This window comes from Pleurotus ostreatus, assembly GCF_014466165.1.
Source record: "Pleurotus ostreatus strain PC9 chromosome Unknown scaffold_2, whole genome shotgun sequence".
In the NCBI taxonomy this organism is placed as follows: domain Eukaryota; kingdom Fungi; phylum Basidiomycota; class Agaricomycetes; order Agaricales; family Pleurotaceae; genus Pleurotus; species Pleurotus ostreatus.
The window spans coordinates 529684-555165 of NW_023503157.1; the positions used below are offsets into that span (position 1 = coordinate 529684).

Below are 25482 nucleotides of genomic sequence, written 5' to 3' on the forward strand. Positions count from 1 at the left end.
GGCGGTGGAGGTGAGAGAGCGAAGGACGTGCTATTCTTGCTGCTTCAGAGGTCTGGATTCTGGGACGGCGCCGATAACCATGCCCGCAAGCCTGCACGGGGACCTGTGGCCGAGCATGCTGGTATGGCGATGGTAAGTACGGCACCGATCAGGCGTGAATTGGCTGAATCTGCGGGGCCCCGGGATCGAATCGACAACGTCATTGATACAAGGCGAATCGCATCCTCGGAGCTGACAATTGCGGGGTTCTGGAATCACGTCATATTCGGATGAAATTTGTGGACTTTCCCTGGATGCCTCATCGAGCCTTATCGAGTGCTTAGCGCTTAGCGTTCGTCTTCGTGTTGAGCATCTTGTGCGAATGCCGTCGCTCATCCTGCATTGGAGATATCGCCTGCTCGGCGGACTGATAACAACACTCCTCACTCTCTTCCTCTATCAATTCGCCACCCGAGATCTCTTCCTCCTGTCTGCTCCCGTGGTACACCATGCTCGCGCCTTTCCGACCACCGAGTTTCTAGCCCACGCCCCCGGGTTCTCAGTCATTCAAAACCTGTAAGCTCGCGTCATCCACTCCACCCGCCTGACAGCCGCAACGCCCTTCCCAGCTTTTGGCGCAATGGGACGTTTTACTTTGTAACCGACCAGCCATGGCATATCCCGCCTATCGCACAGGTCGTCTCGCTATCCACCGACAGGACACGGAAGTTCGACGACGGGCGAGTTGCAGCGAAGATCAAGGCTATCCGCCTCCCGCCCGTGAGTCCAGAGGTCAAGGAGCAGAATCAGATCGGGGACACTATCAGTCTCGAGGATGCCGAACGCGAGTTTGGTGCCGCGGAAGTCATTGAAGGGCCTATGGTGAGTGTTGACTCTCAAAGGGGCGGACTACCAGTGTTCAACGGGCGTGGTTCGTGTGTAGATCATCAACAACGATGATAACTGTGCGTATTCCCTGCATAAGCTTCAATGTGTACACTCAAGACGTTCAACCAGTTACGGCACACTGTGAGTTTTGCTCCCTATGTTCTCATTCGACATTAAAGAGACGAGCATCGAAGACTACCACTGGATCGGTGAGCTTCACCGTCTCATCAGTGCTGCAGCATGCTAAACGAGTTAAATACGCGAGTCCAGGCGAAATGTTTCTCGGCGTTTGGAGAGTCTGGCATCACCACGGGTGGCGCACGGGTGTCCAGCTGCCCGAAATCCGACGCATCGCATACACGAAGCAACACTCCAAGGCGGACGCCCCGCCCGGCGCCAACGTCTGGTTCATCGACAAGTTCTTGTACGTCGCAACCTCCTCCCTTCTTCTTACGGGTGTCGCAGAAGTAACGCGCCGCCGCGCAGCCCGGGCATCCAATGGGACACCAAAACGACATGGGACGCGCGCGCGGCCGCGGACAAGACGTACCGCATCACGACGGCCATTCTCGGCGATCGCTCCGCCGGGCACGCGGGCCCGTCCTCGGCGTACAAGCCCTTCGGCGACGTCCTCCGTTTGCCGGTACCCCCCGACTGGCTCGCCGGTCTCAAGGCCCGCGTCCTGGGCGAGTACCACGGCCCCACCCCGCTGTCGATGCCCGACACGCCGCTCGTCCTGTATCTCCAACGCCAAACGCCAAACCGACGGCCGCAGACTCGTCGAGGAGGACCACGCGGCTCTGATCAGGGAGCTGTATACGCTGCAGGAGGACGGGATCGCGGATGTTGCGTTGCGCTCGAGGCGTTTAATTCGACGATGGCGTTTGACGAGCAGGTTGCGCGGATTGCGCGGGCGACGGTGCGCCGAAGTCGTTGGCGTTGGCTCTGGGATGAGGAGGCTTGGGCTTGGGCTTGGGCTTGGGCTTGACCTTGACTTTACCTACGCTTCCTCGATGCCGCTGTAGATCCTAGTCGGCGTGCATGGCAACGGGTTGACACACTCGCTGTGGATGACGCCGACGCGCCTCAGCGCGGTCTTCGAGTTCCAGCCCCGGGCTTGCACGATCGTATGTCTCCTCCATTCCACCATTTTCAATTATTATTGTAGGACTCACTCCTTGATGCGTTGGTGCATTGACGATAGACGGACTACAGCCCGCTCGCAACCGCCGCCGGCATTGCCCATTACCTCGTACACGAGACCGAGTGCGTCCACGTCCAATCCCCCAATCCCCCAATGCTCCAATGCCCCAATCCCCCAATCCCCCAATGCCAACCCTCCGAACACCGCGCGCTAACATGCTTGCTTGCCCTTGCCCTTGCCCCCCTTGCCTGCCTTTGCCTTGCCTGCCTCCGCAGCTTCTGCCGCCCCCTGGAGTGTCCGACACGCGGATGCGAGGGCCCGGTGGGACTTATCAACGGCGTCGTGCGCCTCGATCCATCATCCGGGGGTGGTGACTGGTGAGATACGCAGGATGTTCATTGTTGGCCGTGGATGCGTGATGGGTGATGGGTGATGTGTGATGGGTGATGTGCATTTGGGTTTGACTTACTTGTTTACTCCTGGCGTTCAAGCCAAGGTACAGGCGCTGTGTCTCTGTCCTGCATCTGCATTATGGCCGCAGTCGGTGTGACGAAATCCAGACTGTGCGACCAGCGCATTGTCATCGTATATGGCGCCGGCTCCGCGAGACTCGGAATCGCCTGTCAGCTGCGCGACGCCGACGCCATGGTAGGTAGCCACAGACGGCGCTGTTTTCGAAATGCAGACGCGCTGATCTACCCCGGCCTCGGGTTCGGGTTCGGGGGCGTCCTCTCCCAATCACGGCGGATGTCAGATTGGGGTTGTTGAAATAAGCTGGTGAGGTCGCGCGAATTCCGAGTGAGCAAGCAGGTATGTATTGTGTTTGGCTGGGACTCTAGCAAACGCATGAAGAGAAAGTATACATGCACGCGCGAACTAGCTACGTAGTTACGTGAACCCCTGTAGCCCCTGTACCGCCTAGATTGTCAGAATCCAACAGGGGTGGCTGTGGCTGTGGCTGAACAGGTGATTGGGCGATTGGGGAGGGGAGCGCTGGGTGGGCGAAGGGCGAGGTACGGTCGTTGTATGTTTGATGCAAGGTATACTGATACTGATGGCGAACTTTGGTTAGTATATAGGTATTGTACTGGTATGATACGGAATACAGTGACGATATCGTGCTCTTCTCCTGAGCACGGTTGTTGATATAGTGTGACTTCGGGCCTTACCAACGGCGAATCGTTCATAGATGGAACGCGACTGCGCACTCTTTCGCCACGTCTCCTCTCTTCAGTCAGGCTGGATCAAATCCAGCCGCAATCGATTTCATCACTCAAGCTGTCTCGGATAAATTCCGAGCAGAGTGATCATCCTCCGCAGGCATTTCACGACATTGTTTTTGGTCGCCTTCGTTCCGCGCCATATCGTTTCTCCGTAGAACCGCAGGAGGGTCGACATTACTTCAACTGTGGACCACAGTCCACCTTCCCAGCTTCGAGTTGGCGGAGATAGCGAGTAAGCATTGCTTTCCCTTGATCAACGTGCTACTGTAAGCCTCACCCTCGAACTGCATAAATAGATATCGATAGTGGACCCTCTTCGATTTTCGGGACTTCGTATTGGCACAGCAACGATGTACGTATGTGGGTTCCTATCTCGATTTCATGCTATTCCCCCGCTCCAACCCCCATCGACTCGCACGGATTAAAAAAGCCCAATACGCGGACAAAAGACAATCCCTGAACGACTGCAATTCCATCAAATGATCCAACCGAGGCCTGGGATTCAATCGACACCTGGTACTCGCGCGTTGCACATTCGCAGAAGCCAGAAGCCACATACTGCGCAACCCTTCACAACAAACCTTTATTAGCTAGGTGGCGAAACACATATATACAGCAATGTGGCGACTGTGATTGGCGAAGGATCCACTGAATTGCTGTACTCGGGCGCACTGCCTGTGTAGAAGGTAATGTAATCATTGATGGACTGAGTTCCGTCAGCTTCTGAGCGATGTTTTGCGGTAATGTTGATATGACTGGATACGAGTACTTAAAAGGTATGCCGGCCCTCCTTGCGTGCGCAGTGTCTCTTCGCCCTCCTCCACGCCCACATCAATGGATAATCAAGGCGTTGGCAAAGTCGTAAACGCCACGGCCGCCCACGTTGCAGCGCTGACCAGCGGCATCGAGGCTAGCACGGAGGTTGCGATAATGTGCATCGGCGGCCGTTCGTTTGGGCAGCTTCTCGTTTACACGTCTACGTTCGACTTGGAGAGCCGCTATGCGGGGATGAAGAAAGCGTTTGGGGACGATATGGAAATTTTGACGACGACGGGCTCCTCTCCGCCGCAGGATCTGCAGGCGGCGGACTACGACAAGTTGATCAGCAACGCGGAGGCAGCGCATGCTTCGAGTCGTGCGGCGTCCTCGGTTGTCGCGCCCCCTCCTGCGACTTCTATCCAAGTACCGAGCCCAGCCGCAGCCCCGGGGAACGCGACGCTGTCAACTTCAAACCCAGCGAGCAGCGCTACTTCGTCGAATGGCGTCCCTGCTATCAGTACGGCTGGTGCAGGATCACCGACACACACGTACCCGCCGCCGACACCCACTGCTCCCCAAGCCGACGAGCCAAGCCCGATAGACGAACCAAACCCATACCTCTCCGTCCATGCTAATTTCCCCATCATCAAATGGGGGAGAAGCGTCCACCACCCATCTCTGACTATCATATACACCATTTTTGCACTGGGCTCCATGCTCGGGCTGCTGGTCCTCAAGTGGTATAAAGGCGGGAGTTGGCTGTTCGAGATAATCTATCTCGTGTCGTTTCTCGTCGTCAATCTGTACACTATGACCATGCTGGATGTGCGGCGCGAGATCTGCTACATTGAGGTTAGCAGGAACAATGTCAGCGCGGGGATGCGAGGAACCTGGGATGGGTTGAAAGCCGTAGCGAAGACGATGCCGGATGCAAAGGACGAGGCGCTTCAGTATCTAAGACGCGGATTTGTGTGTCATCAGGGCGAGACGATACTGGTCCCCGTTATGGCGGTGATGACTCGGGTCGAAGATGCACCTGCCAGCTGGTGGATCCTCCTCAACGAACTGCGCGCGCCGATAGTCCAGATAGGGTTGTACCTCCTCCCAGACGACAACATCAACTGGATCGTCATCTACGGCATCGCGGCGTACGTGCAAGCGAGGATGCAGCGGGCGGTCGCGGAGCGGTATATACAAGACGCGAAGACGCGCCGGATTTTCTGGTTCCGCAAGCTCAGAGCGCACGTGTTCCCTGTTCACGAGAAGTCGTTCTATCTGGATTGCAGATGTGAGTCCCGAGTCGAAGTCGATGCGGAGTCGCTCTGACCAAGACGCCTGTTTAGTGTTTTCTGGGTGGACTATGGATCCGTTCAGGGAAAGGAAACGGGGCTGGAGGTGGTGAATCCGGCTACGAGTTTCAGGCTCGTTATATTGAGCAACGTCCGAGTCCTTACAAGGAGTGACGTTATTCCCGACTCATGTTTTGGTACCATGTATATCGGAGCCTGGGGCTCTAGGTTTGTCTATGTAGCAGTGTATGGCAGTTATGATATCGACCCCACATTCGGTGCTCTTGGCACTTAGATACGGATTGCCCCCGCGGACTACATTACTCGAATCCCTTCGAACCATGAATCAATGTACGACGCCTGCGAATCATAAACATTCCTCAGCTAGTTGACAACGCCCTATTTCGCAGAAGATGACACCTCACATCAAGATACGACCTACCTCCAGAGATACATTCATAATGGTTATCGGTGTTCAACACCGGCTTTTAGGTACGTACTCTCCAACTCGAATTCTCTCCCTCGATGACGGCGTTCTCTTTCAGCAGTTTGGTCGAGTGATCCATGGCCTGGTGGTCACATGTCACCTTACTACGAAGCAGTATCTACTCCGTTGAACCCGCTGCACCTAATATAGGATGATTGGTCTCAAGGTTCAGGATTACCTTGTGGTGTCTCCAAGTGTGGTGTCTCCAAGAACTCACAGGGCTGTACATCTCTGCTGATCAATCGCCGCAACCAAGCCATTGCCAGTCTTATGCCTGTTGTGTGAGCCTCCCATCGTATCTTGGCATGCTTTGGCATTCAATTCATTTGCCCCAATCTTCACAGTTTCGATTCCCATTGCTCCCATTGCTCGCTCTCACGCGGCATGTATTTAAGAACTCCAAACGGGAAGGTTGGTCTCAGTTTCATTATGACCTCGCAACATGGACAGTTCCTTGTACAAAGACATTCAAACATCCAGGGGGTTCAGCTACCATTACCTCGCTATCGCCCCACAAGGAGACAAACCGTACTTGCTCTTCATTCACGGATTTCCATCTACGTCGTACGATTGGCGACATCAAATCGCCTACTTCAGCGAACTTGGATATGGGTTAATCGTGCCCGACATGTTGGGTTATGGTGGCACCGCAAAGCCCACGGAGGTCGAGGCGTACACGAACTCTCGCACCGCCAAGGATCTCATAGACATCCTTGACGTAGAGGGTATCACCAAATGCATTGCAATAGGTCATGACTGGTACGTTGGTGCCATTTCCTCAGCGCCTCAGCACCTGTGCTTATTCCGTTCTACGTATCGTCATGCAGGGGAAGTAGGGTTGCATCAAGATTGGCCGACCTGTACGAAGATCGATTCATCGCATTCGCATTCTTGGCACTGGGATATATAGCTCCCTGCCCAAATTTTGATATGGATGAAGTCCTTGCGCTCACCAAGAAGCTCGCAGGATATGAGCTCCTGGGGTATTGGAAGTTCTTCGGCGCCCCTGATGGGGCAGAAATCATCGAGAAGAATGTGAAACACCAGTCCCTTCAGGATGCTACCTTGCTCACCGATAGTTTCTAGCTTCGATCGTTCTACAGTGCTCTTTATCCTGACGACCCCGAAGTTTGGAGGAAACACTTCGCTCCGTTGGGCGCTTTTCGTGCCTGGGTGGAGTCCGGACAGACCACCGCTATTGGCTCATGGCTCAGTAACGAGGTAATTGGTCTTCATCTTCTCATTGTTGTCCCCGATGCACGTCGCTGACTACGGCATGCGAAGGATCAAAAGATTCAGAATGAGGCTCTGCTCAAAGGCGGTATGGCAGGGCCTCTGAGCTGGTACAAAGTGTGGACAAGTGGCCTCACCGCCGAGGAAGATAAGGGTACGATCAATATGATATTATACATATTATTCTATCTGACGAAAATATGTAGGTATTCCGATTCGCTCTCCAGCTATTTCGAAGCCCACGTTTTTTGCTGCTACGACCCACGATTTCATCTGCGTGGTCAAGCCCCAAATCAATCTCATGACGAAAGCATGTGCTAACTTGAAGATCCACGAGTTCGAAGCGGGACACTGGGTCATGATGGAGAAGAAAGATGAGTTCAATATAGTGTTCAGTAGTTGGTTGCAAGATTTAGCTAGGAAGCACTAGTCTTAGTCTCCACGTAAGGATACCAAAGTTCAGTCTATGCACGACATGATCATGCTTCAGTGTCCTGGCTACATCCAAGTTGCTGAAACGAGTAGAGAAATAAAATTGCATCAACAATGACGCCAACTTAACAATATACTACTGGTTCTTCCAGAACTCTATGAGTCCTTCTACTTGAATCGCTAGACTTCGTGCTAAGAGCATCAAATTATCTTGCCATCCGCCTCATTCTCGATACTCATTAGTAATAATGGATCACAGGCTTATCTCTTGTTGCAGATACGAGAAGTATGGCTTCACGCTATCACTGGGCTTCTCGCAATACGACTTCAGTGGGGACACATCCTGTCAAATTCTTACAGCCCGACGGTCCCTGACCCCCCCTGTGCCCCTTGAGAGAAATCGACGAGCGTCAACAGAGAACTGTTGGTTCATTAATGCATTATTACTCGGATCAGATACATATGTCCCCCTACTGAACTTGCTTCAAACTCGCTGTCTGCTTATGAATTTGCTTAGTTGCAACAATGTCAGCTGCTGAGGCATGCGGCACATGGGGGCACATGGCATCACTCTCATCTCATGTACCAACAACACCAAGTCTGTATTATTCGCTGCTTCGTACTACGATCACATCATATCTGATCCATTCTCTAGCGAGACCTAAATCTAGAAGAGAAAAACTGATGAAGGGATCCAACCGCTACGATGCTCAATTTCGGGGATCTGCGAGAGCATCTTGATCAAGTCCTTCGAGCAGGTTCAACCGGCCAGATCGCTGTTAACGAGAACGACAACACCGCAAGAGACACATTGTGGTTGTTCCATGCTTCACTTCGCCTGCAATCCAGGGCTAGATCATAGCCAGATAGGTAGAATCCTCCCAAAGTATGTGGTGATTATCATTGTTGAACCAGGAGCCGTACCAACGCCGGGCCGCAAGTAATAGCTTTCCATTGCAGATGACTCGGTGACACTATTGACCTGCACCTCAAGAGCGGATTAGGCATTTTTTCAATCCAGCGGCATACCCGCTTCGGCTGTTGGACCAGGAGATATAACAACACCGGCACCCCAAATTGAAGTACCGCTTGGGCCTTGTTTATCGAATGGTAGTTGTAGTGAGTTCTACGCTCCTCAGTGCCATGCTTTCGTCATCTCACATCATACCAGCGGTTTCTGATGTCGCAGTTGACAATCTCGCCCTCGGTGTTAGGCAGGGTTGGCTACATCGATATTGGCTTTGTTCGTTCGGATTTATTTGACCGTAGTACCCCCAGCTGTATAAAAAGCTGCCACATCAAGCAGAGAGATCCTCAGTTCGAACTACTCTTCCCAACTCTCAACCGTTTATAACCCTCCGGGTAAGCCTTGATTAAACGAGGCTCTTGACAAAAGTGGCTCATTATATTAATCTAGTTTCGATACAGTCATGGTCTGGGTATCCAACCGATCTGCTCAAACTATCATCGTCGCTATCACCAACAAGACTGGTGGTAATGCCAGTAACTTCGAGATTATCCCCGAACCTCTACTCGTCGAGACACATGGAAAGAACCACTGGTCCCGCAGCGGAGCTGAGACTGCTACCGTCACCTTTGAGAAAAGCGGCGTCAAGTTTGAGACCGCTATCAGTGCGCTGGATGTTCTCGTCGTCTACAACGATACATACATCGTGCAGCCATCTACCAAGGTCAGGAGGGTTTATTGAGCTATCTGACAATGGATTAACATGATATCTCATTATAGCAAAAATCCATTTCTTGAACAATTGTGTAGTTATTCAGTAGGTGCCCATGGCTTAGTGAACTGGGAGGGTGCCTGTGATGTGTGTTAAATAGTGACGCCCGTTGATTGTGCCATCCAATACACACGTACACCTCATCCCTGTGATGATATCTTTTGCTCCCTCAACCAGACTCCGATGTTGTGTGTTCATCGGTCGCAACAAATCACATTTGTGAGCCTTAGAGAAAGTGACCAGTATCAACGAAAAAGCAAGAAACCCTAATGCGATACTTGACCACTTGACCACAGCTGGCGGTGTATTTCACGATACCATCCACAATGTACTCAATGGCTAAATCTATGCCAGGACTGAGCCGCACAGGATCATTGTGCACGTCGACTAGTCGAAGTCGATCCTACACCGGCGGGAAAACCAATCATGTACGCCCTAGATTTCAAAAGAAGTCTCGCGAAGTTCAAGAGAACCATAAAAGATGGATTGAGGACAACATCTCGAGGGTTAGTGCTTAGTGGGCCGCGCCTTAGGCGAGTAATCCGTGATTCTGGATTGAAAGCGATACGGAAAGTTATGGCATTATTAGTAGCGCCCGCTTCTCTTCGACCGGGAATATGGAATTTCAAGTTTATGGTTCAAGTAACCTCTTTCATCGCGCAATTTTCTAGGAGTTGCCGACGCAGGTTCACTAATTGGCGAACAGCTTGTGCTAGGGGACGGATTTCTAGCAGCTTTCCGTATTTACACGAACGTCCAGTCTGAGTGTCCATTGTCCTTTTTCTTCTTGTATGTCGATATAAAAGGTGCGTGTTGAATATGCTCTACCCCCCAAGCTCGAGCTTCCAGTATCATCTCTCAGCCTCTTGAGGTGAGTCATGGCTCCAATAACTCGAGCCATTGCCCAGCCAATCAACCCAACTGACACCCTGCCCCCCCAGAATCTGCCGTATAATCATGGTCTGGGTCTCCAACCAAGCTAGCACATGCCTCAATGTCTCCATCACCGCCCGCTCCGGCGGTGCAGCTGGTTTCTACCCAGTTGAACATGCGCCAGAAGTCTGGGCCGTGAACCACTGGTCACGCGCAGCGAATGCTTCTGAGACAGCTGTTATTCGGTTGAGGAATACCTCTGTCACGGTGAACAACGTGAAGGGGACTGATCTCCTCCTGGTCTATGACAATGCGGTCATCCAAGTCCCGGACACCAATGTGAGCATTCCCGATGGATGTGTCAGTGTGTCGGAAACTAACGCGACGTGGTCATGATAGCAAGTGTACTTTGCTTGAGCGGGGGGCCCTCCCGACTGCATCACCTACCATCAGGAAACGGCCTCACCTATCTACGGCTTTTTGATGTGTATCAGTAGCATTTGATCAATGTGAATCGGCACTCAAGTGGTCGTATTATCCACAGAGAATATCGAAAGGTACACATATCTGTGTCCTATACATTAGACATTCAAAGCACTCTCCTCTTGGCATCTGTGAAGCAAACCAACAGATGTCATATAGGGTGAGTCTACACTCCACGGCGTACCCCAAAGTAGCACGTTCGCATCACCCTTTAGTTTCTTTCGAAAAACTTGCGGATGACCACACCAAATATTGTGATCGCTTTCTTCATGACTTCGAACTGCGCCATCCGGGAGCTTTCATATCAAGTATCGGTGACGCAGAGGAAGGTGTGCTTACATCTGCATTGCTGAAGCTTATCCGGAAATGGCCTTCGCCGGGCACGTCAGTGTTCTCTTCCTTGGCTGAGAACATCCAGCCAGGCGCGAATAAAACTCCCGCTTCAGCAAGGTCTATCCAAAGCTGCATTTCAAGGGTCTCCCCATTGCCATCGAACGAAGGATGATTGTCCAGATGGAGTTGCAACTAGGTAGATGTAGACGGTAAATGATCGTACACACACGTAGAAGCTGACAAGTAACTTGCCCAGATGTACATGCCAGACGTGGGAGGCACTAGTGAGAACATGGGCTTGATTGTGGTAAGCTTCTCGTTGAAGGCGACATCGGCAGGAGCCTTGCCATACGCCCTATAAATATCGCAGCCACTCCAGACGCCGGATGTCTCGTAATGGAGCTTCAAGTGGAACTCATCGCCCAAGCAATCCAAGATGAAGTCGCGCCGAAGTTGGTACTGAGAAGCAAGCGCTGTGAGAGTTTGAGCGAGAATGATGGGCAACGTATGTGTACCACACGTACCTCTGAGCCATCGAATATACCCATCATACCCCCAATTTAACAAGAGCGCTGTCACAATCGACTACCCGAAATTCAAGAGGCGGAGTACATGAGAGACTCAATAACATACCTGACCATACCCGCAAGGTGCTTGCGTAGTCGTTTCTCCTTGCCGTTCGAAGCGCTCGGCGAAAGTTGAATTGCAAGTAAACCATCCGAGGCGACACCCAGGTGTAATGGTCTGAAATCGGCTTTAGAGTGCTTCCGCCGGAGCCCCATCCACGCATACCTTGGAGAAAGAGTCGAGACGGATCACCCTCCCTTGATAGTCGATGCTATATTGGTGTCATCTACTACATTCCTCATAAAAGTGCTGTACATTACCTCAAGAAGCTTGGAACCAAGTGTGACAGGTATTCTTCGTCGCTGTTGAACCGAGCAATCGCGGAGCGTTTTGACTTGGGAACATAGGGGGCCTCCTGAAGAAAATAATAGGGATCGTCTTCGACGATGAGGACATCGAACTCGACGCAGATATTGTATATTTCTTGTTTTCGTTCAATACCCATGGTCTTTCCTATTTCATCAGTCGACGGCTACAAAACTGGTGATACATAACTCACGGCGCCGGTTGGGTTCTGGCCAATTGGTACGATGTACATCACACGAGGCCTAAAGATCATGAGTACCAGAAGATGGAACATACTAATCATATACGTTACCTAGGCATCCCAGAGACACTCCCGTCCCACTCCTCTAGGACTTTTCGAAGGCCTACGCTACTCATACCTAGCCCATCCATTGGCACGGGGACAGGTTTGATGTCGTACGGAACCATAGTTGCGACAGCGGATGGGTAAGTCCATTCCGACACCAGTATCCCGTCACCTGGGTTGCAGAATGTCTGCACACACTTGAACCACCTATCAATATTGTCGGAACGACAGTTAGTACACTATGGAAACATCTTCGGATAGGCCACTGTACCCGTCTGTATTGCCAGCATGTACCAGTATCACGCTATCTTCATAAGCCGGTTTGTAGACTTTACCTACGAGTTCGTCTAAGATCTTCTGCAGCTGCGGAACGCCTTTCGCCATCCCTGTAGAGAATCCGGATTCACTTAGTGATAAGGCTAGGCGCTTGATTCGAGAGTCAGGTTCGGGCTTACCGTACTGTAAAGAAGCAGCCAAGTTTAGGTCATTTGGGGCTGCGGGGTACTTGGGTATCGTCAAATGAGTAGTCTTCTCTGGGGGTTTCGAGCCTTGGAAAAGCCTGAACAACCAAGAGAAGGCGGATGTTGAAGACGACGTAGGCGATAAGGGAAAGCTGTCGGGGACGAGGCCCTCGGCGCTCAGCTCTGAGAAGGGAAAATATGCAGGACTGGGGAAACCTAGTGGAGAGGACTAATCAACAACCTGACCATCGCGCATTGATAATCTTGATCTCACCTCCAGCCATCTGCACTACCCCTTCCTTGCCCGAGTATCGTTGCAATCCTTTCAAGGGGGATGTCTTCCTGGCTTTGGAGACATTCGAGAGGTGGTGCGAGAGGTCGATGGCTTTTGGTTTCTCTTTGTTACGATGCATGGAGGGTTGATGCTGGGACGAACGGAAAATACGGGCTCACAGTGAAGACCGACATATGGATTCAGATGAAAAGTCCCACCAAGATAAGTTAGCATGTGGCCGCTGCGCAGCTAGCCTATGTCATTCGTTCACCCACGATAACGAAGACCGTCTTCTCTCCGGCTCTCCCATGGCGAGAACACGCATCCTAGTCGCATCAGGTTCGAGTCAGTGTGGACAGTATTAAGCGCCCATGGCTGTTCCTCGATCCAGGCATTTGAGACATACCAAAGCTACGCCATCCAGACACTGGTGTGAGACAGTTGCATCGCAGTACGAGGGCGCCGTAGGGTGCCAGTGCGCTGTCTGGCGGACTCCTCTGATGACTAGCTGGATTAAGAGTTGATCAGGGAGTTGTAACTGGCCCTGGTCTTGTCTCAATGTGTTGTCAATGTGTAACAGTGAGTTCGAGATGGCCATCTCAACGCAAGTTATATTCATGCAACGCTACATAAACAGCCAGGTTTCCGTCGTGTTTCGGAATGATTAGAGGGGCGTCATGCTCCAAAGAACGCCTGCTAAGATTACAAAAACGTCAGCCCACAGCCTAGTTTCACGAATAATGGCAGCCTCTATCAGGCCCACTCACCACCTCAGTCGGAATCTTGAGGTACGTATCCGAAAAAATGAGCAGGAAATCGTTGCCCAGCACATCCGGCACCGTAACAATCTTTTGCCCCAGTCGAATCACAGCCGTCTCAGCACCCGTGGCGTTGCGCTGCCAGTGGCTTGTGGAATAGGATGCATACCCCGGCTCCACTGGGAAGAAGCCTGTCGCACCGCCGGGAGTGTGGATGGAGGTGATGGAGACGTTGATGGTTTCGCCAGCTTCGTTGCCTATCCAGACCATGTCTGTGATTTACGAAGAGATCTAGGTGGGATGATGGGAATGATGGTTAGGTCAGCGAGTAGATGGGCAATTTGGCTCACCTTGGGGGTTGGGGCTGCTGCTTGGGGGATGTACGTCCCGAGACGTTGCTTTAATACGACAGGGAGAGAATGCAATGAGAATCACCAGGACACCCAACTGGATCGCCTGTGCTGAAAAGCGAAGTTACTGAAAGAATTTCCGAGGTCGCGAGGCGCGCGAGTCAGTAATATGAGGAGTTCGGGGACATTGTAGAAGAGTAGCGTCCACATGTACTCTTGCTGAAAGACGCGGTAGAATCAGAACCGTGGATAACTTCTTGCTTGTACATGACCTTTTGGGGAGTCGCTGTACCTGTCCGACGAGGAGGGTCGAAGGAACACACCACGCTCCTGTTAAAGCCTGCACCAAGTAGGATTTTGTTGCTGACATCTTCGTGGTCTCCCAAGTGAGATCGATTATCAAACAGCGCCTTACCGTGACGGCGGCCCAACAGCATTAATGCGAAGATGAACGCGGGGCGTCTGAGATAGCGAACTTCCGGAGATTTTGTCAGGGCCATTCCCTTTTCCTGCTCGTATCGTGTTCATCGTGGTGAACGTTGGCCGTCGAGTGGGCGAAGGCATCCATATGTGCAAGGCAGCCTTAGTCTTGAACTTGGTTCGAAGAAAGACCTGAGAGGGCTGTAGCCGAAGAGAAGTTTCGCTGAGATCGAAATTTCATTGAGCCACCACCATCGACTGACTTGAATCCGCCTCGCATGTCGGTTCGAAGGAGGCAAGGAGGCAAGTCTTCCATGATTCTGATTCCGAAACGGCGCTGCAGAACCGGCCTTTTCTGAGAATATGGTAGTTAATATTCTACTCGAGCTCGCTACACCAACGCCGTGATTGCCTCGCATGCCTCACGCCTTTGGAACTCGCTTCGGCACTACCATCGCACTTCAGTACAGGTGACCCCGTCAGGTATTCTTCGCATTCTGCTGTATTCTCCTCTGCTTGTATAAAAGTGGAGCCATGAATATCCCCCCAAATCCGAGCTCCAATTGAACCTCTCAAAGTGAGCCCTCGCACTGCACTGGATTTACTTCCTGAGTACCTGATGCTAACCCCCTTTCAAGTATTCCTAGAGCCTTCGTAAACTAAACATGGTCTGGTTAGACAACTCATCAGGCGCAACCATCACCGCCTCCATCTCCTCTGCCCACACGCCTGGCGGTGCGACAGGGTTCTTCGCCGTTGAACCACTCCTGGATACCTTCGCCAATAACCACTGGGAGCGCAGCGCAAAGTTCAATGAGACGGCTGTCATCCACTCGGGGAAAGCTACTGTCAAGATACCGCATGTGCGAGGGGACGATTTCATCGTCATCTTCTCTGATTCGTTCATTCAGGTTCGGAATGCACCGGTGAGGCCTACCATTTGTTTGAGACTATATCTGGGACTGACATTCTGTGGCATTGTAGCAAGTCTACTTTGGATGAGCGTAGGCTCGGCAGCACGATTACATCTCTCTCGGTTTGCGAACAGGCATAGTTTTTGGCGGTTACATGATGTATACAAATTGTCATTCGTCAATATCACTCGCCTTTCACAGACAATTCATTCGCTTATCCCCTCGACACCGATGTGTTGCAGGCAAAGCTTAGTGTTGCTTGGCCACACCGTTCACAACATGTCCCTAACGGCGAAAACAACGCTTTGCTTAGCCCCAAACACAGCACAAAGCGTTCGTTCAACGTTCTGCGCTCGTGGTGCAACGATTCCTGAGGAACCCCTGGAAGTAGTGCTGCAAGCTATGGTTCTGATTCTACGGCGGGCTGATAGACGACACCCACTTGGTGGCCTTCTCCACACACCTGGCGGTGCAACAGGTTTTCTTGCCAAATGAACCGCGGCCGACACCGTACGCCGTTAACCACTGGCAGCGCAGTCCAACGAGCACCGAGGAAGCTATAATTCGGGTCGGAGACCCCCCCGACGTGGTTTCGGATATCAGAGGGAACAATACAATTCTCGGAGCCCGCTGCCAGTTGAAACTTGGCACCAAGGCGCGCCGTGTGGTTCGACGCCTTCCACGGCAAACATACTTTAAAGCACTGTGATGAATATCTCTTAGTGTATATAACCGTTTGATGTATACAAACGCCATTTCATTGCGTTTCATTGCAATGTATGTGGCCGTCCTAGGCACAAGATCAATTGGAACGCTTGACTCTTCGCATTCCCGTACTCGAAAGTTGTAGGCTCTGAGTTGGTAGCGTGAGCTCCTGTCGACTCCTGTCCTCCATGTGATCCAGCGCCTAATTGGCCCTGAAAGTCCCTGACGTCAGTGCATTGATGGTTCCATATCGTCCGATCCTTCAAAAACTTCCGTCGCATAGCCCATAGCGCGTTTCGCATCTTGACTTCGTACCACAACCTACTCCCCACAAACTACCAACGATCTCTGTGATTTTACGACCTCACGACTGCAATCATGGGAATGGACGCGCATATACGCAGAGGGCATCCCAGTAAGCGCGTCGTTGAGCGTCCATCGCTGGGCATCGCTGACAGTGTTCTCTGCAGTCGTCTTTGGCATGCTCATCTTCTTTGGCATTATTGAGGTATGGTATTGACCAGCATATATGCGCTGATTCTGAGACTGACGCCGTTGGCGGGATCGTAGTTGGCGATATCGGCGTGGTTGACTTCGCGGTTCAACGTGCGTGCTACTCAACTATCAAATTGAACGATTTTGCTCACTACGCGTTGCGTATTTTACAGGCTCGCCATGACTACTTCAGCTTGACGGAGCGCGACCGTGTACGATACACCCTTTTTGCGTCGATCTGGACTGTGGTGTTCTCGTTTTTGTACCTTGTACTTTTCATGCACTCCGCCACCGGATCAGTACTCACGAGCGTCGCGTCACACCTTATTTTGTGAGTATACAAGAAGGTTTTCTCATTGGCTTACCTTTTTGACCGAAAACGCCTTAGCCTGGCCTTAACGTGGGTGATATGGACTGCGGCGGCTGCGGCGGTCACGGAGATGCTCGGAGGAGGGTTGAACTGCAGGTCCGTACAAGTCTTCTTTCTTCTCACAATGCTCGAACGCTAATCCCGGTCCAGCAACACCACTGCAAACTATTGTGGTCAGCTGAACGCGTTGGAGGGCTTCGCATGGGTTGAATGGTATGCATGTTCACGCTTGTGACAGTATCGTCGCCTAATCACGCATATATCGGGGTATTTGTGATTATAGGGTGTTAGTGACACTCGCTATCGTGGTCGTATTGGCTCGCGGAATTAGTGCAGCCCGTAGAGGAGACGGATATCGCGGTCCTTTGGTTGCTTAAGCTTCGGCACACTGCATCCTCCATTCATCATCTCCATTCCCATCACCTTTTCTTTCCCCGTGTTCAATCCCGCGTGTATCCCGTATGTCCCATTTTCCTTCACGATTTGCCACGAAAAGCGACGTTTGCCAATTACCATTGGATGATGTACCGTTCAGTTGTACCGTTCAGTAGCAAGTATCGTGTATTACTGTCATCTTCCTTTCTGCGACGAACATTATGTTTATCTTATGACCTGTGTCTCAGAGATCGTTTATAATGCATGTTACAGTTCTATATCCGTGTTTCCGCAGTTTAGCCTCGTTGTGTTGGTGAGATTGACAGGCCCATTTGGATGCTGAACACGCCGTGGCCGCCGGTTCCTAGATCTGATATATAGACGCATTGAATCAGGCGGGGCGGATTTGCCTCTTGCACCTGCACCATCGCTTCATCCTTGGTTGATCCAGGGTTTGGAGGGCATTCAACAGTCGCGGGATTTCGGGCATGCGCGCCACATCGTTGCCTTTGTATCTGCTCTTTCTCGTCGCTCGGGCGGCGCTGACTCTCGCCGGGCCTCATGCTGTCCTACAACGCGCCCACCACTTTGCTGCCAGTCGCAGCAGGGGTCTTGTAAGCGATCTTCGTCTTGCATTCAGCGTCGTGCCACCGAGGAGACGCCAGAAGAGTGGACTGGTAAAACGGAATGGCCAGTGTGTTGTCGCATTAGGGATTACAGATTCGAAGCATTCTAGTAACGATGAAGGAGCGAGCGGGGATAATTCTGAAAGCAGTACGCAGTCAAACTCGAGTTCGGCCTCGTCCTCGTCCTCGTCCTCTGGTGCCTCAGGGAGCTCTTCTTCGACATCGACAAGGGCTGCGGCTACTTCGAGTTCCCGAGCTGCAGCTACTACTACTTCTCAACGCCAGCCTACGTCTACATCCACTACTGCTTCTCAGCCTTCGCCCACTCCAGCGTCGCCATGGAGGCTGGTTGAGTCCCATGAGGGCTTGGATTTCTTCGAAGGATGGGAGTTCTTCACGTTTCCGGATAGTACGAATGGTGTGTGAATATCAATTACTTGTCAATAGCATGGGCAGATGTGCTGCAACTTTGATCCCACCATTAGGTATCGTTGATTATCTCAATGAGCAGGATGGGGTGAGCGCACATAGGATTCTCTGCCGGAAACAACTCCCATCTCATCTATTTCAGCGAAACGCCAATCTCGTATCCGTGAATGACAACAATAACGCTGTTATGCGCATTGAGACGACGCCTACTGTCGCGGCTAATCGGAAGAGCATACGAATCACTACACAAAGCACTTGGAATGGGGGGCTGTTCATCATGGACGCCGTGCATATGCCGACTGGGTGTGGGACATGGCCGTGAGTACGCTTTAATTCTCCAGTTCATCCTTCGACCAAGGTTAATGAGAGGCAGTGCTTTCTGGAGTAACGGTACGTAAGCTAAGACAATCTCTAGATTGGGTATCCGAAGTGACGACGGTCTTAGGACCCAGCTGGCCAACAGGAGGCGAAATCGACATCGCAGAAAGCGTGCACAACTACACGAACAACCAAGCCACCCTCCACACCTCACCGGGATGTCGCCTCCCCTCGAGCAATCCTTCGGATTTGGGCATCTCAGGATCGCTGCTCGCGACGCAGGACTGTGCGGTTGCGACCACCAACAACGAGGGCTGTGGAATCCGCTCGCCGGACAGCAATTCCGTCGGTGTGGGGTTTAATGCCAATGGGGGAGGTGTTTATGCCAGTGGGTGATCGCGAAATGCAGTGTGTGTCGTCCAGATACTGATTTTGCCAGTGCTTTGGAACGGCGACGGCATTTCTGTGTTTTTCTTCCCCAGGGGGTCTATCCCGTCCGATATTTTTGCGAGCGCGCCTCGACCGACCTCGTGGGGACTCCCGCAGGCAAGGTTCCCCGCGTCCGGGTGCAACCCCTCGCAGTTCTTCACGAACCATCACCTAATATTCTCCTCTACGCTCTGGTACGTTATGTTGTTGACTCTTTTATGACTTGCTATGACTTACTCGCTGACTGGATTCAGTGGCGATTGGGCCGGTGGTGTCTGGAACATTGCTGGTGTTCCTGGACAAGAACAGAGCTGTGCGCAACGTACGGGGTTTTCCACGTGCGAGGACTTCGTACGAGCTAGTGGGGCGTCCTTTAACGAGGCCTGTGAGTGTGCAAATGTTCTCGTGTTCTTTGTCTACCATGGGGTGCTTATGAATGTGTATAGACTGGGAAGTACGAAGCGTCAAGATCTACCAGCTGCAGAGTTGATAGCTTTTCCGAGACGATCACGATTCACGAGGGTTTTTGTTGATGACTTATTTACTTTGTTCTAACATTTTGCATACTCACCATGTATCAACCACTCTCACTCAATTGGATAGCGAACTAGAACGTTGTATCGATTGCATCTGGCTTTCAAATTGCCTCTCCTGGCCCTCCGCAGGAAAGAGAAATGCCTCCATTCCGCGAGTACGATCTAGGAGTCGTCCTTGTGGGGGATTGGCTTGTGGATGTTGGGAATAAAGTGGAGTATGTAGTCCCCTGATACAACTCGGATATTGGGTAATGCGAGTTTCTCTGGCACCTAATGCCAAATTGGGCAAATGGCGGGACCCGGCCCTCGAATACTCCTTGTTAACGGCGGGGTGGTGCGCCCCCTTGACTGGTAAAGAATAAAGAATCAAAATTCACTCCTACCTAATGAAGGGGACACAGCGGGGCTGTTCTGGGAGGATGTATGGAATATACTGAGTCATTGTCATAACCTGAATGTTTTGCTAATGTGTCGAGCTCAAACGAAACAAGTAAAGTGGGTTCTCAGCAGCCCAATGTTTGCAACTCCAATTATTCCAGGAAGATCAGCGCGATGTGTGCGGGTTGCAGCACCGACATGGTGTTCGGAGTCCAAAGGGTGTTCTGCGCCGTTCCCGATCTCTATTACCCAAAGCGGACCCTCGGAATAATGGCCGACGCGCGGAGTTGTATCAGGGGACTCAAGACTGAATAAAGTGCAGATTCTATTTTACTTAGAGTTTCAAGCTTCAAACCTTGGTTCTTCTAGGGTAGATGTTTGCCTGATTGCTCGGGAAAGTGGTGGGTCAGCCTGCTTTGCATCACAGCGAGCTTCGCATCGTCGAGTCTCAATGAAACTTGTATGTACAGTCGACTCTCTTATAACCCATGGCCCTCGTAACCCATAATCCCCCATAACCCATACATTTTGGCGTCCACCGGCTTGGTTACCAGGGAAATTAGCAAAATCCCCCATACTCCATAATCCATACCTTTTTGGAGGTACCAAAACCCATAAACTCTTGAATATACCGAAATTCATACCTCTTTTAGAAGGACATAATACATATTTGTACTGATATTTACAGTAAAATTTTAAGCTATGCATTGAAAAGTTAAACCACTGCCCAAGATGCACCCCTGAGCTCCGCAACCGATACGTTGCAACCCTTTTGTAATCCGTTACACTTTTATAATGTTTTCCAAGCAATCTTGTATGATTTCTTGCTCTCATATACTTGATCGTGGATGCTTTTTGCTACCATACATTAATTGTAGATACATCTTAATAGGCTGTAGAATAGCGTACATAATGTCCTTAATTTTTTCGTTGTATATTTGGCATAGACGCCCAATAAGCGCTCTCAAGCAACCCATACTCTCTAATAACCCATACTTTTTTGTGTCCACCGACAGGTATGGGTTATAAGAGAGTCGACTGTAGTCGGAGTGTCGCGCGGCTTGAAAGTTGAGATGTCAGTCACGTGTAGAACTATTTATCTTCACTACCACCAAGAATCATCATGATGATCGAAATCCCAATCAACCCCTTCAACAACGTGAATCCGAATACGCCAGGAAGCAACGCTTCGGCCATGAATCGTCCATGAAATTACGAAACTGTGGAACTCTCGAGGTAGAAGTTTTTTGATAGAGTCGAAACTCTGGACCGCCGGCGGCTTGGGGCCATTTCCACCGGGTTTTCTCGCTAAATTGAGAGAATCGATGCGTCTATCGTGTATAAAATGCCTGGCCTTACAGGGTCGACGATACTCACAACGCTACCAACCAAGCAGCTATGCCTCTAGACAGGGATTACGAGACTGCGTCGGCTCTCTTCCTCGGGCCCACCGGCGAAAGCATGGACTTTTTCCGCCGCTGCCTTGCGGATATCTTGGGAAGCCATCAAACGATCCGCCTAGAACGCCACAATCCCGCTGATGTACGATCTGTCTATATTTTTTGTCGATGAACTTCAGCACTAACTCATGTCCTAGCCCGTTCACCATCCTCTTGCCCTTCAATCTGACGGGCTCCTGGAGGTTCGCGGGAGGATATCAGCTCGTCTCCACGAGCTCCTAATGATGCTTCAAGAGGGCTCCTCACCAATCGTCTCGCCTCGATACCTGGCCCATGTGTGTTGCGAGCCGACATTACCATCGATTCTAGGCTATTTCGCTGTCATGCTGCTCAACCAAAATAACTGTATACGCTCCTTGGGTCCTGTTACGGCTGAGCTAGAGACGATTGTCGGTCACCAGTTATGCAGGATGCTTGGCTTCACGGTTGATCCAGACTTGAAGCACGGCCTGGCCGCATGGGGACATCTTGTCGGTGGCGGCACGATTGCCAACCTTGAGGCACTTTTGTAAGTTTTCTACTACTTCAGACATGTTACTTCTTTGCTCAGTGGCCTTCTCGACAGAGCTAGTAAGTATTTCGTGAATATTGATACCCAGACCATGCCTATCTCTATTCCTAGTCCGCAACCTCAAATTTTACCCGTTCGCAGTCCTGGGAGCTCTCCGCGACGATGGGCCGCTCGCCTCCGTTGGACGTGCATTTCGCATGAGAACACGAAGCGGCAAATATCGCTTATTGCGAGAAATGGCGCCGTGGGATCTGTTCAACCTGGGCATTACTGATGTACTCGATATCCCAACTCGCCTTCGGAATGAGTTTGGTGTCTCCAAAGAAGTGCTCGACTCCGAGGTTGACCCACATACGTGCCAGTCCCTTGGCATGTTTCAGTTGGCAAAGCGCTGGAACATGGACAGATTGCCAAAGCTGTTGATCGCGAGCTCGCGCCATTACTCATGGCCAAAATCGGCCGGTGTGTGCATCGAATTGTCTTCGTACACCTTTTGACTTATATTAGGCCATGTCAGCGTTCGCCGGGATAGGCTCAAAGAATATCATCAACGTCGACGTTGATAATGACGTGAAGATGAGCATCTCTCACCTTCGTACTATCCTGGAGGAATGTCTCGAATCTAAACAGCCCATTTATGCGATCGTCGCTACGATAGGCACCTCGCAAGAGGGTGCCGTCGATCCTGTCCACGATATTATCGAACTACGGAAAGAATTTGCTGCGAAAGGCCTCTCGTTCGCTATTCACGCTGACGCCGCATGGGGTGGCTACTTTGCCACAATGATGTCTCAGGAGTTCGCCGCGAACGCGGGAAGTACTATTCGACTGCGCAAGGAAACCGAGCGCAATTTCGCGAGTCTGAAGGATGTAGACTCCATTACCGTCGACCCCCACAAGTCGGGGTATGTCCTGTATCCTGCCGGGGGTCTCTGCTATCGAGATGGGAGAACGAGATATCTCGTAACGTGGTCAGCCCCGTACATCGAAGAAGGCCTTTCCAACCACATTGGCTGGTTCGGTGTCGAGGGAAGGTGAGACGCTCAAGTCTGGTTCATCAGTCACTAACCGATTTCCGCATATTAGCAAACCTGGTGCTTCTGCTGCCGCTGTCTGGCTCTCTCACGAAGTCATTGGTTTAAATGTACATGGGTACGGCGCCCTCCACCGACGAGCATTGCTTGGCGGCCGTCTGGTGGGTACTACCGTGTATTGCGATAACGGTGAAAAATAACGGCCCCAGCTTTATTGCCATCTAGCCACTATGTCCGGTGACCAAGTCCCATTCATCGTCGTCCCTTTCAATCGCCTACCTTCACAACGTTCTGACGACCCCTGTGAAACGAGGATTCGCACTGAACAGCAATTCATCCGCCATCGTATTCTAGGAGTATCTGAGGCGCAGCTTGAAGCCGACAGCGACGCCGTGGCCCTTCTGAACTCCGTTGGCTCCGAGCTCAACCTCAACCCCTTCGTCTGCAACTTCCGTCTGGCCGATGGCTCTGCTAACACAAGCGTGCGCCTGTCAAATAGCCTCAATGAGCGGATAGCTGCCCGGCTGTCCGTTGAAAATCTGGCGGGGTCGCCATTCATCATGTCGTCGACGACGTTCACGCAGAGAGAGTATGGGAATTGTTTGACTACGTTCAAACGACGTATCGGCTTAACTGAAGGGGACGAGAACCTTGTCGTGTTGAAGTACACCGTCATGTCACCTTTCTCTTCGCAGCCCGCCTTCATGGACAACATTATCGGTGACTTGCGCAAAGTCCTGATAGAAGAGGCTGCGGTGAGTGGTCTAAGTGAATCTGCGTTGCATATTCTCGCTGACTCAAGTTAATAGTTCGTTATCAATACATCGGTATCAATCGCATCGAGGCTTTGATTAAGCACCATCTGGATATCATATTGTTTCAAAAGTACGTTGCATATATTGAAAGCAATTGTAGTCGTTCATTGTGAATTCAATTGATCCTCCCAACTCATCGACCACATTTGTCCTTCAACTCGACCACTCACACCTTTCAAGAACGTATGTCCCCGCGTTATAAAGCCCAGCCTAGAGAGAAACGGAATCTTGAGCTGATGTTAGCCACAGAATCCATGAACTATGTTCGTTGATCTACGTACCACAACTGCTACAGAGTCGGCCCCCGAGCAAGGTTCCACCGTTATTGTGACACCAGGACCGTGGGTCGAACGAGCCTATCGGTTTGTTGTTGTCACTAACGGGATGGGTACGGATGTATATGTGTTCACACCTGATTGATTACTTCATGGACGAAGTGCTTCCCTATTCCACTGCGTGCATGATCAGGATGGATCGAAGCGAGTTGCAAATGCCAGGAATCTAGCAGTGTTCCAGGGCCAAGTGAAGAATCCAGAAAGGTGCTATATTCAGGTATGAACTGGCCATGTTTATCTTTGAGTTCTGGTGGCGGGGGCGAAGAATTGGGCCCGCACCTCGTTTGTCAGCCACCAAGAAGTTCTGTTGTCCAAGCAAGCAAGGAGCGGCGCAAGAGCTTCCTCTTTCTGCCGTGTGCTGGTCATCCGCTACGTCAATAAGGTTCTCAAGCACGATGATCTCAAAAGGCGCACGTGTGGAGGAACTCGGTTCCCGGCCCAAATGACATTATGGCACCGACTATTTTGCCAGCTGAGTCTTCGGCGACATGCGTGGTTCCTTCGAGCAACGCGGCTGTTAGAAACAATCGCGAAACGGCGACCGAATACACGGGGTCATGGTTGGCGGTCATCATGAGACACCTGTCTAAATCAAGTCAACGCCGAACATATTTAACCCAACAGAGTCGCAGGCTTACTATGCTGGAATCCATGTGCGATGGCGATCTCGGCAGCTGCTCGTTCGCTCACTAGGATAGAACGGTTAGAATGGCTATCTGTGTCGGGGGGAATAATATCTGATGGTACCGGTCGCATCTTTGAGTTCCCTGATATTGTACTTGGACGATCGAGGTCTGGTATAATGGAAAAAGCGGCTTGGAGTTGAGTGGAAGGCAGTGAAGGCAGTGAAGTGTCTCTGCATGATACGCATCCTCGCTGGCAGAGGAGCCAGAAGGGGTGTCACCTCGGGGCTGAGAATGGGGTGAACTGCTTAATATTTATTCTACTATTGAACGTTAGTATCTCACGTACTCCCACTTCTTTGAACCAGAGTCTACTAGTTTTCTGGTTGGTGGTCGGTGTCTCTTCCCAGGGGCCTTTTCAGGGCTTGAGCCATATATAAGGCCAGACAAATCCACGCCCGAGTCCATTCATTAAACAGTGCGCCTGAAGATGGCAGAGAGTACCAATCACATCAAGGTTCTGGCCTAGTTCTAGGATGTCCCACAGAAAGATGCTCGTGGTGTTACCAAGTCTTTACCTACTAGTTGTCCGGCATCAAAAAGAGCTTCGTGATGCTCGCGGGGCATACTCGAATGCGGGACCCTACCGTGACCGTGAGTGAGGCGATGACCAGGAAAGATCGGGCCGTACCACATGGCCCAAGTACTGGTCATACCACCGTGAGACTATAAAAGTCCAGGTGAAGTGAGCTCGGTTATCATCATTGCTCTTGAATATCGGCCTC

General features: G+C 51.3%; 12 protein-coding genes across 12 annotated transcripts; 9 read left to right on the forward strand and 3 right to left on the reverse strand.

The window, feature by feature from the left end:
• Window positions 1-361: 361 nt before the first annotated feature.
• Window positions 362-2444, forward strand: PC9H_002951 (uncharacterized protein; the record flags this gene model as incomplete). The annotated part of the gene is made up of 6 exons (XM_036772551.1): window positions 362-555; window positions 609-861; window positions 923-944; window positions 997-1291; window positions 1354-1646; window positions 2287-2444. 6 exons carry the CDS (start codon window positions 362-364, stop codon window positions 2442-2444), a joined length of 1215 nt encoding a protein of 404 aa, XP_036634024.1.
• Window positions 2445-4068: 1624 nt separating this feature from the next.
• On the forward strand, window positions 4069-5395 carry PC9H_002952 (uncharacterized protein; the record flags this gene model as incomplete). The annotated part of the gene is made up of 2 exons (XM_036772552.1): window positions 4069-5281; window positions 5337-5395. The coding sequence occupies 2 exons, from the start codon at window positions 4069-4071 to the stop codon at window positions 5393-5395; spliced, it is 1272 nt and encodes a 423-aa protein (XP_036634025.1).
• An 816-nt stretch (window positions 5396-6211) lies between these two features.
• PC9H_002953 (uncharacterized protein) lies at window positions 6212-7432 on the forward strand (the record flags this gene model as incomplete). Its single annotated transcript, XM_036772553.1, has 5 exons — window positions 6212-6528; window positions 6597-6804; window positions 6856-6990; window positions 7054-7156; window positions 7209-7432. 5 exons carry the CDS (start codon window positions 6212-6214, stop codon window positions 7430-7432), a joined length of 987 nt encoding a protein of 328 aa, XP_036634026.1.
• Window positions 7433-8864: 1432 nt separating this feature from the next.
• PC9H_002954 (uncharacterized protein) lies at window positions 8865-9199 on the forward strand (the record flags this gene model as incomplete). The annotated part of the gene is made up of 2 exons (XM_036772554.1): window positions 8865-9125; window positions 9182-9199. 2 exons carry the CDS (start codon window positions 8865-8867, stop codon window positions 9197-9199), a joined length of 279 nt encoding a protein of 92 aa, XP_036634027.1.
• Window positions 9200-10130: 931 nt separating this feature from the next.
• PC9H_002955 (uncharacterized protein) lies at window positions 10131-10442 on the forward strand (the record flags this gene model as incomplete). The annotated part of the gene is made up of 1 exon (XM_036772555.1): window positions 10131-10442. The coding sequence occupies one exon, from the start codon at window positions 10131-10133 to the stop codon at window positions 10440-10442; it is 312 nt and encodes a 103-aa protein (XP_036634028.1).
• A 354-nt stretch (window positions 10443-10796) lies between these two features.
• Window positions 10797-12955, reverse strand: PC9H_002956 (uncharacterized protein; the record flags this gene model as incomplete). The annotated part of the gene is made up of 10 exons (XM_036772556.1): window positions 10797-11054; window positions 11088-11335; window positions 11387-11447; window positions 11496-11606; window positions 11655-11700; window positions 11750-11961; window positions 11989-12037; window positions 12088-12288; window positions 12353-12758; window positions 12817-12955. The coding sequence occupies 10 exons, from the start codon at window positions 12953-12955 to the stop codon at window positions 10797-10799; spliced, it is 1731 nt and encodes a 576-aa protein (XP_036634029.1).
• A 536-nt stretch (window positions 12956-13491) lies between these two features.
• Window positions 13492-13844, reverse strand: PC9H_002957 (uncharacterized protein; the record flags this gene model as incomplete). The annotated part of the gene is made up of 2 exons (XM_036772557.1): window positions 13492-13512; window positions 13584-13844. 2 exons carry the CDS (start codon window positions 13842-13844, stop codon window positions 13492-13494), a joined length of 282 nt encoding a protein of 93 aa, XP_036634030.1.
• Window positions 13845-15009: 1165 nt separating this feature from the next.
• On the forward strand, window positions 15010-15346 carry PC9H_002958 (uncharacterized protein; the record flags this gene model as incomplete). Its single annotated transcript, XM_036772558.1, has 2 exons — window positions 15010-15270; window positions 15329-15346. 2 exons carry the CDS (start codon window positions 15010-15012, stop codon window positions 15344-15346), a joined length of 279 nt encoding a protein of 92 aa, XP_036634031.1.
• A 995-nt stretch (window positions 15347-16341) lies between these two features.
• On the forward strand, window positions 16342-17205 carry PC9H_002959 (uncharacterized protein; the record flags this gene model as incomplete). Its single annotated transcript, XM_036772559.1, has 7 exons — window positions 16342-16378; window positions 16434-16471; window positions 16534-16569; window positions 16632-16789; window positions 16847-16924; window positions 16979-17041; window positions 17112-17205. The coding sequence occupies 7 exons, from the start codon at window positions 16342-16344 to the stop codon at window positions 17203-17205; spliced, it is 504 nt and encodes a 167-aa protein (XP_036634032.1).
• Window positions 17206-17691: 486 nt separating this feature from the next.
• Window positions 17692-19495, forward strand: PC9H_002960 (uncharacterized protein; the record flags this gene model as incomplete). The annotated part of the gene is made up of 8 exons (XM_036772560.1): window positions 17692-18247; window positions 18315-18346; window positions 18401-18576; window positions 18617-18648; window positions 18704-18964; window positions 19016-19199; window positions 19260-19390; window positions 19452-19495. 8 exons carry the CDS (start codon window positions 17692-17694, stop codon window positions 19493-19495), a joined length of 1416 nt encoding a protein of 471 aa, XP_036634033.1.
• Window positions 19496-21317: 1822 nt separating this feature from the next.
• On the forward strand, window positions 21318-23775 carry PC9H_002961 (uncharacterized protein; the record flags this gene model as incomplete). Its single annotated transcript, XM_036772561.1, has 7 exons — window positions 21318-21461; window positions 21517-21887; window positions 21979-22352; window positions 22408-22924; window positions 22977-23085; window positions 23134-23679; window positions 23734-23775. 7 exons carry the CDS (start codon window positions 21318-21320, stop codon window positions 23773-23775), a joined length of 2103 nt encoding a protein of 700 aa, XP_036634034.1.
• Window positions 23776-24145: 370 nt separating this feature from the next.
• Window positions 24146-25165, reverse strand: PC9H_002962 (uncharacterized protein; the record flags this gene model as incomplete). Its single annotated transcript, XM_036772562.1, has 6 exons — window positions 24146-24298; window positions 24354-24432; window positions 24489-24660; window positions 24713-24763; window positions 24822-24985; window positions 25047-25165. The coding sequence occupies 6 exons, from the start codon at window positions 25163-25165 to the stop codon at window positions 24146-24148; spliced, it is 738 nt and encodes a 245-aa protein (XP_036634035.1).
• Between the last annotated feature and the right edge of the window lie 317 nt (window positions 25166-25482).